The sequence below is a fragment of the Lolium perenne genome, chromosome 5 (genome assembly GCF_019359855.2).
Source record: "Lolium perenne isolate Kyuss_39 chromosome 5, Kyuss_2.0, whole genome shotgun sequence".
NCBI classification, from domain to species: Eukaryota; Viridiplantae; Streptophyta; class Magnoliopsida; order Poales; family Poaceae; genus Lolium; species Lolium perenne.
The window spans coordinates 193,146,170-193,163,808 of record NC_067248.2 but is presented as its reverse complement, the minus strand read 5'-3'; the positions used below and the strand labels follow the sequence as shown (position 1 = coordinate 193,163,808).

At 43.5% G+C, this 17,639-nt stretch overlaps 2 protein-coding genes and 1 pseudogene across 5 annotated transcripts; all 3 read right to left on the bottom strand.

Moving 5' to 3' along the window:
* LOC139831706 (vacuolar-processing enzyme-like) overlaps positions 1–8,528 on the bottom strand; it is a 51,025-nt pseudogene extending 42,497 nt beyond the window's left edge.
* Positions 8,529–8,637: 109 nt separating this feature from the next.
* LOC127321271 (uncharacterized) lies at positions 8,638–16,210 on the bottom strand. 4 transcript variants are annotated; one of them, XR_011745364.1, is made up of 3 exons: positions 15,345–16,210; positions 15,176–15,265; positions 8,638–8,929 (listed from the first exon to the last, which is right to left on the bottom strand). XR_011745364.1 is itself a non-coding variant. In XM_051350304.1 (3 exons), exons 1-3 carry the CDS (start codon positions 15,484–15,486, stop codon positions 12,066–12,068), a joined length of 378 nt encoding a protein of 125 aa, XP_051206264.1. In that variant the 5' UTR covers positions 15,487–16,210; the 3' UTR covers positions 11,686–12,065. The 4 variants fall into 4 exon arrangements, 1 of the variants encoding a protein (XP_051206264.1); XR_007863948.1 differs by lacking the exon at positions 8,638–8,929 and adding an exon at positions 11,686–12,211 and having other exon boundaries at positions 12,339–15,265; XR_007863949.1 differs by lacking the exon at positions 8,638–8,929 and adding an exon at positions 11,686–13,705.
* Positions 16,211–16,519: 309 nt separating this feature from the next.
* On the bottom strand, positions 16,520–17,224 carry LOC127321272 (protein ALP1-like). Its single transcript, XM_051350306.1, has one exon. The coding sequence runs from the start codon at positions 17,222–17,224 to the stop codon at positions 16,520–16,522; it is 705 nt and encodes a 234-aa protein (XP_051206266.1).
* Between the last annotated feature and the right edge of the window lie 415 nt (positions 17,225–17,639).

Sequence of the window (17,639 nt, the reverse complement as noted above, 5' to 3'; positions counted from 1 at the left end):
TAAAGGTGCACATGGTTCAACCACATGGTCCGCATGAGAAGTGAACTACACTATAAAATGAACTAAACTTGAGCAGCTCTTCGATCTTTTGTTTATAACCCATGGCCTGAGCTGACCAACAAGCAAGCAAGCATGAGCCTGCAGCAAACTAGCTTGGATTTAGAAAAGCCATCGGCCAACAAGGAAAGCTGTATAGTAGAGTAATTGCTGTTGTTTCACAAACACAGTTATATTCAGAAGACAAATACAAGCTGAAACTCCCTGGAAACTCACACGATCCAAGCGCATTTCCAAACCAAGACAAGACTAAAAAAATAGAGAAAACTACGTAAGTGCAGTCTCTCTGAATCTACAAGTGCAGTCTCTCTGAATCTACAAGTGCAGTCTCTCTTAGCTGAACCTGTCACATTTTTTTATGAACTTTCAACTGTGCTATTATGCACTTCTCTGAATCTACAAGTGTTATTGTCGATGGTCCTGGAGACAACCTTTTTTACAAAAAAAAAAAGTGAGAGATATTGCGTAATGGTAAATAGCATGACTGCACTTACATGAATGGAAACTGCAGCTCGCATCAGCGGCCGCTGTAGTGCAGTTAGAGCCAAGCAGCATCGTGGCTCTCCACAATCCATGCGCGTGCGGCCGGGAGTGGAAGGTCAGCGCAGCAGCGACAGACACAATAGGCGTAGGAGGTAGTATCCACGAGATTGGTTGACGGGCGGCAAGTCTGGGAGCCCAGTGGTGCCTGACGGCCGGGCTAGAAACGTGAGCATGTGCTCACTCGCTGACCACCGAGCGTGGCTGATACTTAAGCAGAGTTCCCCATGGTGCGCCGCCCAGCCCAGGGCGGATCTAGGCAAAGGAGGGGCGTCGACCGGCGGTGCGCCAAGCATAAGATCCGGCAGCGGGGAGGGGCGCGAAGAGGAGCCTCTCTGTGCTGAGGCACACCCGCGAGCCGGCGGCCGACACCAGGGTCGCGTGCAGGGGGCAGCCAGCGGCGAGGGATGGAAGGCTACTTCGTTGATGCGTCTCGACCTCGCATGAACTTGGGGATAGCGAGGACTAGGAGGCAATCGAGGCTGGTTGGACGCCGGTGGAGTACCGCGGACATGGCCGGAGGCCGCGCGAGGGGTGGAAGGTGGGCGGCGGCGCGCGGCGGCCGGGAAGAAGGCTAGGCGGGGATTTGGCCCAGCCGCCGGGAAGAAGGCTGGGCGGGGATTCGGCCCTGCCGCCGGGAAGAAGGCTGGGCGGGGAAGAAGGCTGGGCGGGGATTCGGCCCTGCCGCCGGGAAGAAGGCGGGGCGGGAATTGGGGACCGGCGCGGTGCCAGCAGATAGAGAAGATGGTTGGGGTCGTGGGGAGTTCACAAGGAAGGAGATGCACGAGTTGATTCGGGTTAGAAACTAGGGGTTCGAGAATAACTATTCTAGAACCACTCTTAAGGGGGTTCGAGAATAGTTGGGTCTAAGCCCAACTATTCTCGAACCCCCTTAAGAGTGGTTCTAGAATAGTTATTCTCGAACCCCTAGTTTCTAACCCGAATCAACTCGTGCATCTCCTTCCTTGTGAACTCCCCACGACCCCAACCATCTTCTCTATCTGCTGGCACCGCGCCGGTCCCCACCCCCGCCCGCCTTCTTCCCGGCGGCAGGGCCGAATCCCCGCCCAGCCTTCTTCCCCGCCCAGCCTTCTTCTCCCGGCGGCAGGGCCGAATCCCCGCCCAGCCTCTTCCCGGCGGCTGGGCCAAATCCCCGCCTAGCCTTCTTCCCCGCCGCCGCCGCCGCCCACCTTCCACCCCTCGCGCGGCCTCCGGCCATGTCCGCGGTACTCCACCGGCGTCCAACCAGCCTCGATTGCCTCCTAGTCCTCGCTATCCCCAAGTTCATGCGAGGTCGAGACGCATCAACGAAGTAGCCTTCCATCCCTCGCCGCTGGCTGCCCCCTGCACGCGACCCTGGTGTCGGCCGCCGGCTCGCGGGTGTGCCTCAGCACAGAGAGGCTCCTCTTCGCGCCCCTCCCCGCTGCCGGATCTTATGCTTGGCGCACCGCCGGTCGACGCCCCTCCTTTGCCTAGATCCGCCCTGGGCTGGGCGGCGCACCATGGGGAACTCTGCTTAAGTATCAGCCACGCCGTGGTCGCCGAGTGAGCACATGCTCACGTTTCTAGCCCGGCCGCCAGCACCACTGGGCTCCCAGACTTGCCGCCCGTCAACCAATCTCGTGGATACTACCTCCTACGCCTATTGTGTCTGTCGCTGCTGCGCTGACCTTCCACTCCCGGCCGCACGCGCATGGATTGTGGAGAGCCACGATGCTGCTTGGCTCTAACTGCACTACAGCGGCCGCTGATGCGAGCTGCAGTTTCCATTCATGTAAGTGCAGTCATGCTATTTACCATTACGCAATATCTCTCACTTTTTTTTTTTGTAAAAAAGGTTGTCTCCAGGACCATCGACAATAACACTTGTAGATTCAGAGAAGTGCATAATAGCACAGTTGAAAGTTCATAAAAAAATGTGACAGGTTCAGCTAAGAGAGACTGCACTTGTAGATTCAGAGAGACTGCACTTGTAGATTCAGAGAGACTGCACTTACGTAGTTTTCTCTATTTTTTTAGTCTTGTCTTGGTTTGGAAATGCGCTTGGATCGTGTGAGTTTCCAGGGAGTTTCAGCTTGTATTTGTCTTCTGAATATAACTGTGTTTGTGAAACAACAGCAATTACTCTACTATACAGCTTTCCTTGTTGGCCGATGGCTTTTCTAAATCCAAGCTAGTTTGCTGCAGGCTCATGCTTGCTTGCTTGTTGGTCAGCTCAGGCCATGGGTTATAAACAAAAGATCGAAGAGCTGCTCAAGTTTAGTTCATTTTATAGTGTAGTTCACTTCTCATGCGGACCATGTGGTTGAACCATGTGCACCTTTATTCTGACAAATTGTTGGTTATGTGAACAAGTTTTATTGGTCGGTTCAGACATTTCGTTTTGGTTAACACAGAAGTGCACTTCGTCTCACACATAAAAAGCACTTTTTTCTGGACGTTTATCAACTGTTGCCGGAATATATATTTTTTGAGAAGCTCGCTGAAACTCAACTGGAAGTTTGATTTAGCCACACGGGATGTTAATTTTTTTCTTGCAGTTCATTCGAAAAAAGAAATACAAATAACCAAAAATGGTTCCAAATCATGAGGTTCTGGAAGTTTGGTTTCTTTTGTTTATTAAAGTCTGGGTTTAAATTTGTCGAGAAGTGCACTACGTCTGTCGTTGGAGTTCATTTTTATTAGGAGTGTATTTGTTTGGCAAGTTAATTTGTGTTTCAAAAAATATGTTTATCTTGGGATGTGCACTTTGTTTGTCACTGAGATTTCATATACTTTTACATATGAGTTCATTTTATTAGACGAATTCGGGTTGTACACTTTATTTATTTCAGAGAATTCTTAAACTTTGATTTCAGGGAAGTTCTATTTGTACATATGTGAGCTCCAATTTTTATGGCCAAGATAATTTGAAAGTTCACCTCAACTTCTTTCGGAAGCTCACTTGGTTCACAATATCCGCTGCTGGAGTTTAGCGGAGCTCTGCCGTCACGATGGAGTGAACTTCACAAGTTCATCTCTCAACGGTGCTTGTCTCGCTTGTTGTCGGTAAGAGGCCCTCCTCCTAGGCTTAGCGGGACGGGCGAGGATGGGTGAAGTTCACTTCTTCTAATCCTTATAGTTCACTTCTCCTTAGTATCGTTTGTGACCAAGTGGCCATGGCGCAGCTCACTCTAGACCATGGCAAGCAGTTCACAATCTGTGAATTTGTTCCCTACAAGTGTTTCCTTCTATGTCTACAAAAACGAATTATGCTTGAAAAATAAATTCCACCAAAATTTTCTCCTAATTTACAAAAATGGCTTTGCAATAACGCCTCGAAGTTCACTCTTTGATTAAAACTGGTTCAATACCAGCATAACAAAAGTTCCTGCGCGGAAAAATAACCTTTATAAAATTGCATGTCCGGAGGTCCACTTGTTTACGACCTGGAAGCTCACACAATTCACTCTCCACTTTGCTTCTTGTTCTGCACCTAAGAAACACTCTTCATGGTGATCGTTTATTCGTTTGCACTTTAGGCATGACTGGAAGCTTAATCTTTCTTATCTGAAGTTCACTTTCTCCCTACCGCGAAGTTTGGTACATGTACATGGGAATTACAGCTAATTAAAAAGCAATGTGGTTCGGAGGTTCACCTTTTTATTTTCTAAAAGTTCAATTCCTTCATTAGGGGAAGCTCACTTGTTTTCATCATGTGTTGAAACTCAAAAATATCTCGTTAATCAACTTTTATAACAATGCTGCTCTGCGATTGTATATCTAGCATTTATGCTATTCCATTTTTTTTATATATCACTACAATGAGCTCTAGGTGATGAACTATATCTTTTGTATGGCAGGACCTTTGAGGCTCCTGATGGCAAGCATGTTTGGAACTTACCAGTAAAAAAATGTATGAAAATGAAGACACTTGCATTTGGTATGCACTCCCAAACAATTACCTATGATATTTCCTTTTAAATGATCTATGCTGATGCTGCAGTCCGTTCTAGTTTATTTCCTTGTATTACTCCCACGTTGTGGTACAATTCATCATTGTTCATTTTATTCTGTTGGATGCTGCTGATGTGTTGGTGACACTTAGTAAATGTACGTTGCACAATTTCCACAATTTCACTACATGTTTCGACATCAAAATCATACTCATACATTGATATTGCTGATTTGTGAGTGGAACACGTATCAAATGAGAGTATATTACTTTATCTTAAAGATGTGACTGAATTGTAATTTGGAGAGGTAGCAGTCTTGTTTAATTAAGCTGTACTCTTTTGTCATACACATGCAGCTTGAAGGCAAAGAAATGGGATGCAAGAAAGTTTCTTGCTTTTTCTGTAGCCAGCGTGAATGTTCAGTTCACCTAATTCGGTGAAGTTCACTCCTCCCAAGTGCTTCAGTTCAGATTTTTCCAGCTAGATGGGGCTTGTGAAGTATGTGCACGAGCAGGGACTTGTGAAGTATATGTGCACGAGCAGATGGTGGTGATGCTGTTGTATTCATAGTACACCTTCGATTGCTTAGAGGATAGGTAATACATATATGTTCTCGATGTGTGGGTGATAGAAAAATAGTAGTTCACTTCACCAGATTGTAAGTTAATGCTTTTATTTTGGGGAAGTCGCCCCAAAATCTACTGGCAGTTCACTTTGTGTAATTGGCCAAAAGTTAATCGTATAGCCGCCTACAGCAGTTCACAAAGTGTAAACTTTAAATCGTGTGAATTGCACTGATGTTTCTGTTGGTGTGTACTTTCTATTAATTTTTAGAATGTAAGTTCGCTTGTCTAACTCATGCACATAAACATAAAATTGTGAAGTTCACTTTTACTTAAAATGTAAGTTCGCTTGTCCACAGATGCACATAAGCATAAAATAGTGAAGTTCACCATCAACCGCGTGAGAAGTTAATATTTAATATGCGGTGAACTTTTACACAGCGACTTAAGTTCACTAACAAAACTTCATGAAGTTCACTTCTATGAACCGGGACATTTTAAGTACTTTGTTTTTCTGGGCGGAAATCATACACATAGAAATCGTTGGTAAGGCCTTTCGTTGCACAAATCGACCAGCACCACATGGAATTAGCAGTGATATAACTCTATTAATACTCCAACATGCGGCTATGCCAAACCTAATCAATTTAGATGAGCCAATTTCAAATCGCACGCAGTGTCGGCGTTATCTTTGATTTTGCATATTTCTGAAATTAAACTTAAACCGTTGAGAATTTGAAAAAAGATTGAACATAAAAAAGTTGCGCCTGAGCTATATCTTTCCAACGCCATATCATTTGTAATATTCCGACAAGTGGTTCAAAATTAAACTCCAAAATACTGTACGAAAAAAACTAAGAAGCTCGAAACAAAATCACGTATTTTCAAAACTGCTCTTAAACCGTGATTAATTTAGAAAAATGTTGTACATGACAAATGTGCGCCTAGTCATCAGCTTTCCAACGGTATATCGTACGCATCATTTCGACCAACCGTTTGAAAAATACACCTAAATTACTGTATGAAAACGGAGTAATCCGCGAAAACATAGTTTGGTGTATTTAAAATTGTTTTCGAACCATAGAGAATTTGGAAAAACATTGAACATGAAAAAGTTGCGAAATTTTCATACGAATCCAACGGTATATCACACGCGTCATTCCGATTAGTGGTTTGAAAATAAACATAAAAATACTGTCCGCCTAAACATACAATTTTGAAGTTCCGCCACGAAGTTCACTTAGAAAATGGCACGAAGTTCACAAGTGGTTCGAGAATAGTTATTCTCGAACCGGTTCGAGAATAGCAGACCTATATATATATATATATATATATATATATATATATATATATATATATATATATATATATATATATATATATATATATGTAAGGGAATCTACGAATATGTAAGGGGAATCGACTTTTGCTTCCAATATTTGTTTGATCGATATATATATATATATATATTTTCGAATGAAAAAAATGAAATAAAAGGGGGTCGGTGGCGGGGGGGGGGGGGGGTGCTGCACCCCTCAAACCCTAAAGCAGCAGCGTTGTGCGCGCGCCACGTAGAGGGCCTTTTGTCGCGGGTGGTAATACCGCCGGCGACAAAAGGGCCTGTCCCCTGCGCGCCCCGCGCCTGCCACGTGGTGGACTGTATGTCGCGGGTGGTAAGCGACCCGCGACAAAAGGTCGACCTTTTATCGCGCCTCTTTTGTCGCGGATGGCCACCCGCAACGAAAGGCTCTTACAACCCGGAACAAAAGCCCTGTTTTTCACTAGTGTAAGTATAATTTATTTTCTTTTCTATGGAAATATAATTTATTTTTTAGATTAATTTGGCCTCTCAGCTCTCGATAGATCGAGTAGTTCATTCAAATAACCATCTAGAACAATTATTGGCAATCGACTACTGCATAGTTTGATATGCATGCTCTCACGGTTCTCAAACTATTTGACACGCATGCTCTCACGGTTCTAAAAAACTATAGTGAATGACGTAATTGGTTCTCGTATCCAACAATACATCTGTTACGTATAAAATAACTGACTTGTAGTTAGGGATGTTTTTTACCCGCTTTCATGGTTAACATGACCATATATTTATATTGGTTCTCAAACTCTTTTTTTAGAAAACGTCGCCTTCCACTGAATGAATATTTCGCCTTTATGAGACACACGTATGTCAAACCAGGGGTTTGAACTCTGGTGGGCTAGAGGTACAACCACACTCCTAAGCACCCAACCTTAGTTTGATTCTCTTTTGGTTCTCAAACTAGTTGTGGCAATAATGTACCTTGAACCACATACTTTTCTTGTAGTTTATCATTATTGCATATCTTCATGTATATCAAGAACACCAAATATAAGAGATTGATGTCCCATGAAACAATTAGACAACTATGGAAGGAGGATCAATGGCGCACGCCTGAGATGCAGCCTTATCCATGGCCTCCTCTCGAACTCTGGCATTGCAGATATTGGCTATATAACACATATGCTTCATCCCATACCGCGCTAGGGTCCCACACCGCTCCTCAAATCTCCACACCATATATTTAAGGCAGTCCCAATCATCGACGAGAGGCAGGCCTGCCGACCGGAAGCTAATGAATCGCACACCTCCACGTAGCACACGAGGCTCTTGTGCCTGACTTTGCCTGCATGCCTCTTCTCCAATGTTTGTACCAGGTCATTAGCGTATAGGTACTACTCGTCGTTCGGCATCTCTGACTGATCAAACATTAGTATCGGTTCGCGTCAGAGGCGGAGCTATGTACAAGTCAGGGGGGGCCACCGCCCCCCCTCCCCAACTTTTTGAGAATTACCGAAGGATTTTTACAAGGCTTAGAAGATAAAAAAAAATAACAGTTTGCCCCCAGATATATATATTTTGTGTCCCCCCCCCCCCCCCCCCCGCCCCCCCCAAAGCTCCGCCACTGGTTCGTGTCACGATGCAATAAAAAAAAGAAAAAGTTTTTTCGAAATGGGGATATTCCCCGGTCTGTGCATCAAATTGCATGCCACCTTTACTACTTTATTTAAAAAACCAGATAAATTTAAACGAAGATAGATGGAGATGGAGTAATATTTACCAAGGACCCCTGGCCCCTGTGATCGGCGTAGTAGACGAAGATATGGTCATCAGGGCCGCTGCTGACGACCTTGCCGATGCTGCTCCCGGTGAGCTTGGATTTTTCGCTGAGCGGAGCCACGAGGAAATTGCTGCCATTTGGGTGGTTGATGATGACTCTGGGTCTAGGGTTATCAAGGTTGTTGGCGATGTCATCATACATGAAGACGATGATGTTTTCGTATTTCAACCCACCCTTCTTCATGATCTGGTACACGTGGCACACGTCTCCCTGCACGCACGAACACCACCTCCCCAACTCTTAGAGCATCTCCGGGCCACTTTCTCGAACGTCATTTTGCAAACACGCTGGATAGATGGGGTGCGCAAGCAAATGTGGTCGTGTTGGGTGACGCCCCTGCTCATCCACGACTCTCATATGAATTTACGGAAAAATTAAAATTCCACAAACATTTAAAATTTCATTTAATTTGAATATATTTTACATAGTTTAAACAAAATGTAACTAAAATTTAGACTCAGCCTACACCTAATCATCTTCATGGATGTCCTCGCGACACGCGCCAAAACAACTCATAGTCGACCTCGTGAGGCTCCTCCTCCTTCACTACAGCGAGGCTCGTGCCTTCTCTATCACCGGCATCGAAGGGACCTATTTTGTCACCGCCGGTGGGTTCGATGAAGTTGAGAGAAAGAGGTGTCGTCCACGCATACAATCCCCTTCTCTGTTTGTTTTCCTGAACAACAGAAACAGAAAATTCACTCGTTGCTAGCCCAATAATTCCTTTCTTCTCATAGGGCCCAAACTTTGTAGTAGACCAATAGTAATCCAATCAAACCCATCCAGCCTATCGTTCCAAATCAAAGCCTACACAAGTATGTAAACACTACTCATTCACAATGTTCACGGACCTAGCCCATAGTGAACAGTAACCCGGCCAACACTGCCTAACCCTGAAACATCACATATACACATTTTAATTCATTCCAGATCAATTTTCCACACTGTCTAGACAAACTATAAAACAATCAAAATCCTTGATATATTCACATTTTCTTCTCACCATCCATTCATAAAACCCAATCTAGCTATTTCTATTTGGATTTGTCTTTTTTGTTAATAAGGTCCGCTATGGCAATTAATCGGTATTGGACAAAAGGTCAAGATGATAGGGGTATCTCGACAACGGCTATACAAATATCATACTGTTCGCATGTCACTATCCATTGTTCATGTTGATCCTGGATGTCACTTATATAAATAATTCTAGTTTAGTTAATTAAGTAAAATGACTATCTAGGATAATTAATCGTGTCTAAGTCGGTTACTTGTTCTAGTTGGCTTAGTTTTGTTTTGACATGCTCATATGGTTACCATATGACCATATACTTCACATTTGGATATCAAACTAGTCAGGATAATGTACATCAGACCACATACTTTTCGTATAACATATATTTACAGTTATCATGATTTTATATGTATGCATATTGATAACACAAAATATTGAGTGATATATGCCACATGAATCGATTAAACTACTTGATCAGAAAGAGGAATGCAGATTAATAGTGCACGCCTGAGACGTAGCCTTGTCCACGTCCTCCTCAGACTACATAACGCATATGCTTCATCCTGTACTGCACTAGCGGCCCACACCACTCCTCAAATCTCTGCACCATATATTTGAGGCAGCCCAATTCGTCGACCATTGATTTCCTGCCGATCGGACACCGCTGGGGACCTTGGGACCTTCCTTGTAGCCGAAGAGGTTGCCAATCAACTCCACACTACTATCAACGTAAGATCGCCATGTCATCATGTCCACCAACTTTCTTGGAGTAGAACTTCAGAGCATTGATAATCTACTAGCATGGATGGGGCTAAGAAGTTACATTCTAATTAAGGTTTGAGTAATCATTGAAATTGAAGCATTGTAACAAGGGCATCCTTAAGGATTTTTGGAGGGGGGAGGGGGCAGTGGTCCCCTTTGTCCCTATGGAAGCTCCATCTCTATGATGTGTGCCAAGTATTCATGGTGGTTTTCCATAAATAGGAGCATACAAAGGACAACCACTCTGATGCGGCAGATTACTAAGGTTTCGTGTCATTCTGTCCTATAGATTGCGGTTGGTGTGCGGTCACGATTGTAGTTAGAAAATATAAGCAATATATACATTTATCATTATCACATATATTCATATGTATCGAGAACACTAAATATTGAGTGATCGATGTCACATGGATCGATTGCATAACTATATATGGAAGGGGGATTAATAGCGCACACCTGAGATGCAGCCTTTCTGTGGCGAGGCGTCAGCAGATGTTGGCTACCGACCGCATTTTCTTCATCCCATGTTGCGTCAGAGACCCGCACCGTTCCTCTAACCTCTGCACATGGACTAGAGGCAGTCCCGGTCCTCGACGAGAGACTGCCCGTATGATACGTAGGACATGTACTAGTAGTACATGAACACACGTAATTGCGTGTGCGCTTGCATAAATATTTGCGAATTATGACTTATGTTTTGATAACAGCACGGTAGAAAATAAAATCTAACTTTACAGCAATAGATTTTAAAAAAGAGATTAATTGGGCTTGTCAACTACCATATACTATCAGGACCTTCGATTGGTGGCATATAGAATAAAGAAAAAGCATAGAGTCCTTCAGTATCAAGTTTAGTTTAGTTTATCTTCGACTTTAAGCTCACGGGCATGATATTTTGGAACATGGGAGCATATACTCCCTTTATTTTGAAATACAGTTTAGACATATTTTGAAATGTCAAAAAAATTTAAACAAAAAATTCGCACGTGCATATTCATGTGCTACGTGCTCACAAAGTCGCTTCATGAACAATCAACTTGCTGTGGGTCACGTGTAAAAAGACAAAATTCGGTGCTAAAAATAAAAAATTTCACAATAAAAATTTTCTCATTTTTACGTAGGCCACAAAAATTATCCGTTTTTCACGAAACTTCACAAACGCACATATATTGTGGATATGTACATGTAGAATTTTTTGTCAAAAGTTTTGGACACTTTAAAATATGCTTTTTTGGTAGAGGAAGCATATGCACCCGGGAGCCGAATTGATTTTCCACTCACTCTTTCCCTTGTTGTATCATTTTAAATACTTTTTTCAATATAATATATAAAAATTACAGTGGGTTTTTACCCGGGGTAAACCTTAAAAAAGTAGTTCACTACAAATCTTGTCTTGGTCAGTTACTTGTCCCTGTTGGATTAGTTTTCTCTTGGCATGCATGCTTCCATGGCCATGATTAGGATTGAACGCATAACGTGCAAACCTAAGCAATAGAAGGAGAACATGGAAGCGTGCCAGTGCCAACTTGAAGTAGATTTGCAGATCCTTCATAGAATACTAGCAAGGTATGGCGCGGCGGCACGCCGTGCCCGTGAGGTATATCAATGGTTGTAAAGGATTTCTGCCAATATTGTTAAGCAATGATGGGCAGTAGCGGTGATATATAATTATACTTAATTACATAGTTCATGAAATTCCCTTGCATAAGTAACACATGCACTGATACATAATTAGATCTGACTACATATTTAATGGCATTGTCCTATATATGGGATAATGAGAAGACATCAGGTTCTACTTCATCTAAGGCACAACATGTTTTGGTGATCCATGTCTGGAGGAAATAACATAATAGGATGGTACTACTGTTAATGCTGTTGTTGTTTGGTCTTTGAGCCAACAGTGCTCGGCGTTGTTGTCCTCATTGACGGAGGGAAGTATGATGAGTTGTTGGCGGTTGGTGGAGAAATCGATGGATGGCGTGGAGTCTGCTTCATCGTCGAAGGGAGCATGTATATTTCCCTTCTTCTTCACTCCTTATTGTTGGAGTTGTGGATTTGTTATTCTATTAGAGGATGTTGAGCATCCCTGGAAGGAGCTTTTGAGCTCGATGATGCCGCCCATGTTGGCCACATCCACAAATCTGAGATCTCCTGCTGGTTTCTCTATGACCCTAACTGACACTACATAACCAGGGGTGTTAGGAATGACCAAACCTTAAATGCTGCAAAATAGTTCAGAAGTGTGGCTACACTGTTAAGTTTTATGTGATATACAAATAATAAAAACATCTCTTACTGATATCCGTACTTGAATATTTCATAATCTTTTTTGGTGAAGCCAATAATTTGAGCATTGGCAGCATTTTAACTACACTCTCCAATGTTGGAGTACTGCAAGTGAGGCCAACAATTAATACTAAATTTATAATTCTTCACATCGGAGTTGCTTGTAGGACAGGGAAATACTAAAGACAATCTTAACTAAAAGATTCATATGTCCTTCTTTCATGGCATCAATGGCCCCTAACTATGCATATGTAGCATAAATGCGAATGACTTTTGAAGGGATTATGTTTAGTATAAAATAGCAATAAAAATGGCACCTAAAGGATCAATATCTGGGAAATGAAGATAAATCCCAGAACACATGGTAATATCTATATCTTGATGATCTCATTGTGAATGCAGATTATCAAGTACAATGCAATCTAAAGTATAGGCCTATGCAGTAAGCATTGGATTGAGATGACGCAAATCCTATGATTAAAATGTCAGTTTTATGTGAAATATTGATTACCACAGGAAATGTTCACTGCATACATACACATGCTAATATATTAAAGGTACTTTTCTATAGATTAGAATGAAATTTATTAAATGGATCATTCGATTTGTAGAAATCATTCGTTGCTAGAAATATTCAAGACAACAAAAAAGGAACATGCAGATTATATGCAGTTCATCTCCCAAAGACAAAGCATAAATATGATCTTTATATATTCAAACTTTGCATGAACATACCATGTACTACATTAAGCATACATTTGCACGGCTACAAAAAACACATGGATAATTTTAATTTTGATGAATTAATTCCACCTAAAGATGTTAGGCCAACCAAACATGAAATATGCATGCTCTTCAGGTCTTGAAAACACGATAGCCCTGTTTCTCTAAATTTGATTTTTTTCTCTTAAATAACTAATGCATTCATATTACTTGGCTATGACCAGTTGAAATTGTAAACGATGGGTAGGTCATTTCCACATAATATTTTGAAATGATTTTCTATTTATTTTCATCTGTTTATAACTTTGGTTCCATATCTATAGTTAATGTAGTTGTGAGCCAGATGCATGATCATGGTTTATCCATATCACATGAACAATCAGAATGCAACTAAAAGATGGTTTGGAGTTTAAGGCACTTCCCACAACCAGCTAGCGTCAGAGAAGCACGCTAAAACTGTAGGCATACATACAATATATGTCCAGCATCAGAGATATCCTACTTTTCTGCATCAACTGGCCGGGGAAACCGGTCTCGGTGTAGTAGCAAGAAATTGACTGCAACTTGGTCTTCTGAGTTGGCGCACATTTGCCAAGAGAGCATCGACCTTGCTGCTCCTGGTGCCATGGCCCATTTAATTTTGAGAGTGATTGTGCAGCTGTTGTCCTACTCATTCATGTGATGTTATATTCAAACCTGATTCTCTTTCTGTGTAAGCAACTAAGCATACATCAATGAAGTAAATGTAGAAATTCTATATATAGCAGGCGCACGCACAACAGAAAAACAACGACTGAATGCACTGATGGCAGTTTTTAACATAGTGCATAACCATCTACGCGACATGCATGAGGACCCTACAATTCTCTGCTAATTTGAGAGTTTCAAGTCTGCGACAGCCCTAATGAATATAAAACCTACTATCGTTTGTATTCATTCTTCTCTTTTAAGCACCATTATAGCAACTTGTTATATTCTACCTTGCTAAGTTATTTCCATGAGTATGAACGTTGGAAGCTGACCACCTAAGTTTAACTGGAGGACAAAGATCCTGTTGGGAGGGCTCAATCCAGAAAATCTGCAGCTGGCAATTATAGTTTCTTGGCCCCCAAGCTAAATTCTCCTACAAAGCATGCACATTTTTTGGCCTCTTTGCCTTCTAGATTTTATTTTTTGCTGGCCTATACTGGTAGTCCAGATTTAAATCTTGGTTGCATGTGTAAGCATATATATTCTTGAATGGGCCTTTGTGTTATAAATACTATGCTACCTATAAATACTACATGTTATTACGTCTTCCATGTTTGACCTGAGTGTTCGATTTTCAGATAGCACGCAAAATCTATCAGGTAAAAAATCAGCCCAGGAAGAGCAACAAAGCCAAGGACTCAACAATGCCTACCCTTCTACCCTTCCCTTCAGCTTGCACTTAATGCTCTGGATGTTGGGCTACTACTAAAGCAATCTGCAGATACGCTGAATGATTCGGTATGCACTTCTTGTGACATCAGCAAATATGTTGAAGGCCATAGTGCAGACAGCTTTGGTTATTTCTTATGAATACTGCTTTAAATGATGGGACACCGTGTGAAAAAATCTGTATACTAATCGTTTGCCTATTCAAATTTCGTACCCAAATATTTTTTTGTTCCAGATAGTTGGGATTGTCTCATCCTTTCTTAACTTGGTAGGACAGTGTGGCACCTTGCCTTCTTAAGTTGCTATGACAGCGTGCGTTCTTGCCTCACGATGGTCCCCTACTTTTCTCAAGCCGCAAACTTTGTGACACTCCAAAAGGATGTAGGCCACCACATTTTGGCATCTATATATAATGTGTGTAATGTGCGCATTTATATACTTTACACCTGTGTTGAAAACATGGAATGCACATTTCTTATACACGCACATTAATGAATACCGGGCTAGTTTGTTCGATGCTCGAAGATCAATCATCTTCTTCTTAACACATAGGAGCGTAGGACTATTTAGCAAACAGTATCACTACTCTGTTTTTTTTTTGGATTAGACATGGAGGCTAAAACTGTCCCAACGTGTAACTTATTCATTATAGCCATCTGTTTCAGATTGGCCAACAATTTTGCAAGGTGTATCTATCTGAACAATTAGCAAGCTGACCTGGTCGAACAAGAGCAGTATACTGACGCATAGCCAAATAGCAAGGGAGATTTGCAGCTGCCACGTGAGAAGTAGAAGGAGTAGCAGAAACTGAAACGAAGAAGTCTAGTCAGATAGTAAGTAAAAAAAGTAGTACCAGAGATGCAGCAAGAAGACAGGTTGCACGAACCACGCCACCATGGAGCAACTCGTGCAACTGACCCAGCCATTAACGCAGGCACTCCATCAGCAGGAGAAACCGAAGAATCACGCATAGCAAGGGCAGCAGAGAGGTTGGGAACCAAGAACTCAGAATAGCAGTCTCGTGGCATCGCAGCCCACCTGAACTCGCCGCCTCCTCGTCGGTGTCGATCCTCCCTTGCTGCTCTTCTCCAGCGCTACTACTCCCCTCTACCCGCGGCGGCCGCAGCTTGACGCGGACGTCCGCGACGACACGGGCTGCACCTCGCCGGCAGCTCGTCCCGGGCTGGTCACATCTGAATCCGCCGCTGCCTCGCCGCCGCTCTCCACAATAGACGCAGCTTGACGCGGACGTCCAGGACCACAACAGCTGCACGTCGCCAACAGCTTGTCCCAGGCTGCTCCGCCTGAATCCGCCACCGCCTCTACCTCGTTGCCCAAGCAGCGCTGCCTCCTGCCGCCTACCACCCGCCCCAGCCTGGCTCCACCTCCCTGTGCCATAGATGGTTGGTCGCCTCCGGCGTCTCTCAACACCAGGCTGAAACGCCGATCTCTCCATCCTCCGCTTGAAGCTGACCTTCCCAAACCTTATCTCCGGCCACACACTTGGCCTGCTTGAACGGGGGCAGCCCGTTCTGCTTCTGGGTAGGGTATCTGGTACTGGTAGAGAGGGGAGGGGAAGCCGGTGAAAGTTCGGGGGATAAGGAAGGAGGAACTTCGGCGGGGGGAGCCAGCGAAGGAGCAGAGGATCTGGCTGGGAGAAGCTCACATCGGTGGGAGAGGTAATCGAGAGGTAGGGGAAGGTGATTTGCGAAGACAGATCACAGATGCCACGCATGAGACAAAGCAATAGTCAAAGCGGTGATGTTAGGCTTGTGCCAATGCACCACACCACTATAGCCTGCCACGTCAGCTTTTTTTCTCACTCTCACTCCACTCTCACCCCACGGTGCCAGTGCACGGGCTATAGTGACAGCTCTCACTTCTCTCTCCTCCACATCAGCTTTTCTCTCTCCTCGACATCAGCATTTCCTTTTCAGATTACAACATTAAAAATAATGCAAGGAAATTATTTTATTGAACTAAAATTGTTACCGATTAAATCATAAAAAAATTACATAAAAATTTGAAAAGATTACATAAAAATTAAAAAAATTACATAATCTAGGCATTAGCCCACACATGCTCAATCAAATCATGCTGGAGCTGTGTATACATCGGTGAGTCCCTCATTTCGTTGTCCATCTGAATCCTGGCTGCTAGGCTTGGTGGTGCATGGTTGTGTATCGCAGGGCCGACATTGGAATCAACTGTCTCATAGATGTTCTCCAAATTTGTACCACGCTCATCGTCGATGATCATGTTGTGCAGAATGACACATGCACACATGATCAGCCCAAGAGTACGCCTCGAGTAGGAGCGTCCCGGAACTGCTAGAATGTTGAACCTAGCCTTCAGCACTCCAAAGGCACACTCGACATCTTTGCGCCAAGCTGATTGAGCAGCAGTAAACAGTCGATGCTTTTCACTTTGTGGAAGAGTAACACCTTTCATGAACACCGGCCAGGAGGGGTAGATACTGTCGGCAAGGTAGTAACCATGGTTGTACTCGTGTCCATTCACCGTGAAGTTCACTATGAGTGCTTCTCCCCTAAGCACATCAGTGAACAACGGCGACTGGTTGAGTACATTGATGTCGTTGTTGGACCCGGCCACTCCAAAAAATACATGCCAGATCCAACGATCATACGACGTAACGGCTTCTAAGATTATGGTAGGGTGTTTGATGTCTCCCCTTGTGAATTGACCGGCATGCGCCACTGGGCAGTTCCTCCACTGCCAATGCATGCAATCGATGCTCCCTAACATGCCCGGAAAGCCACGATCCTCGGCTTTCGCTAACAGACGCTGAGTATCCTCGACAGTTGGTCGACGGCAAACTGTTCCCCGTAATAGTCAATGATGCCTGATACGTCTCAAACGTATCTATAATTTCTTATGTTCCATGTTACTTTATTGATGATACTCACATGTTTTATTCACACTTTATATCGTTTCGATGCATTTTCCGGAACTAACCTATTAACGAGATGCCGAAGTGTCAGTTCCTGTTTTCTGTTGTTTTCGGTTTCAGAAATCTTACACAGGAAATATTCTCGGAATTGGACGAAATCAAGGCCCACGATCTTATTTTTCCCGGAAGCTTCCAGAGCACCGAAGAGGGGCCAGAGGGGAGCCAGGGGCCCACCCCACAAGGCGGCGCGGCCAAGGGGGGGCGCGCCCC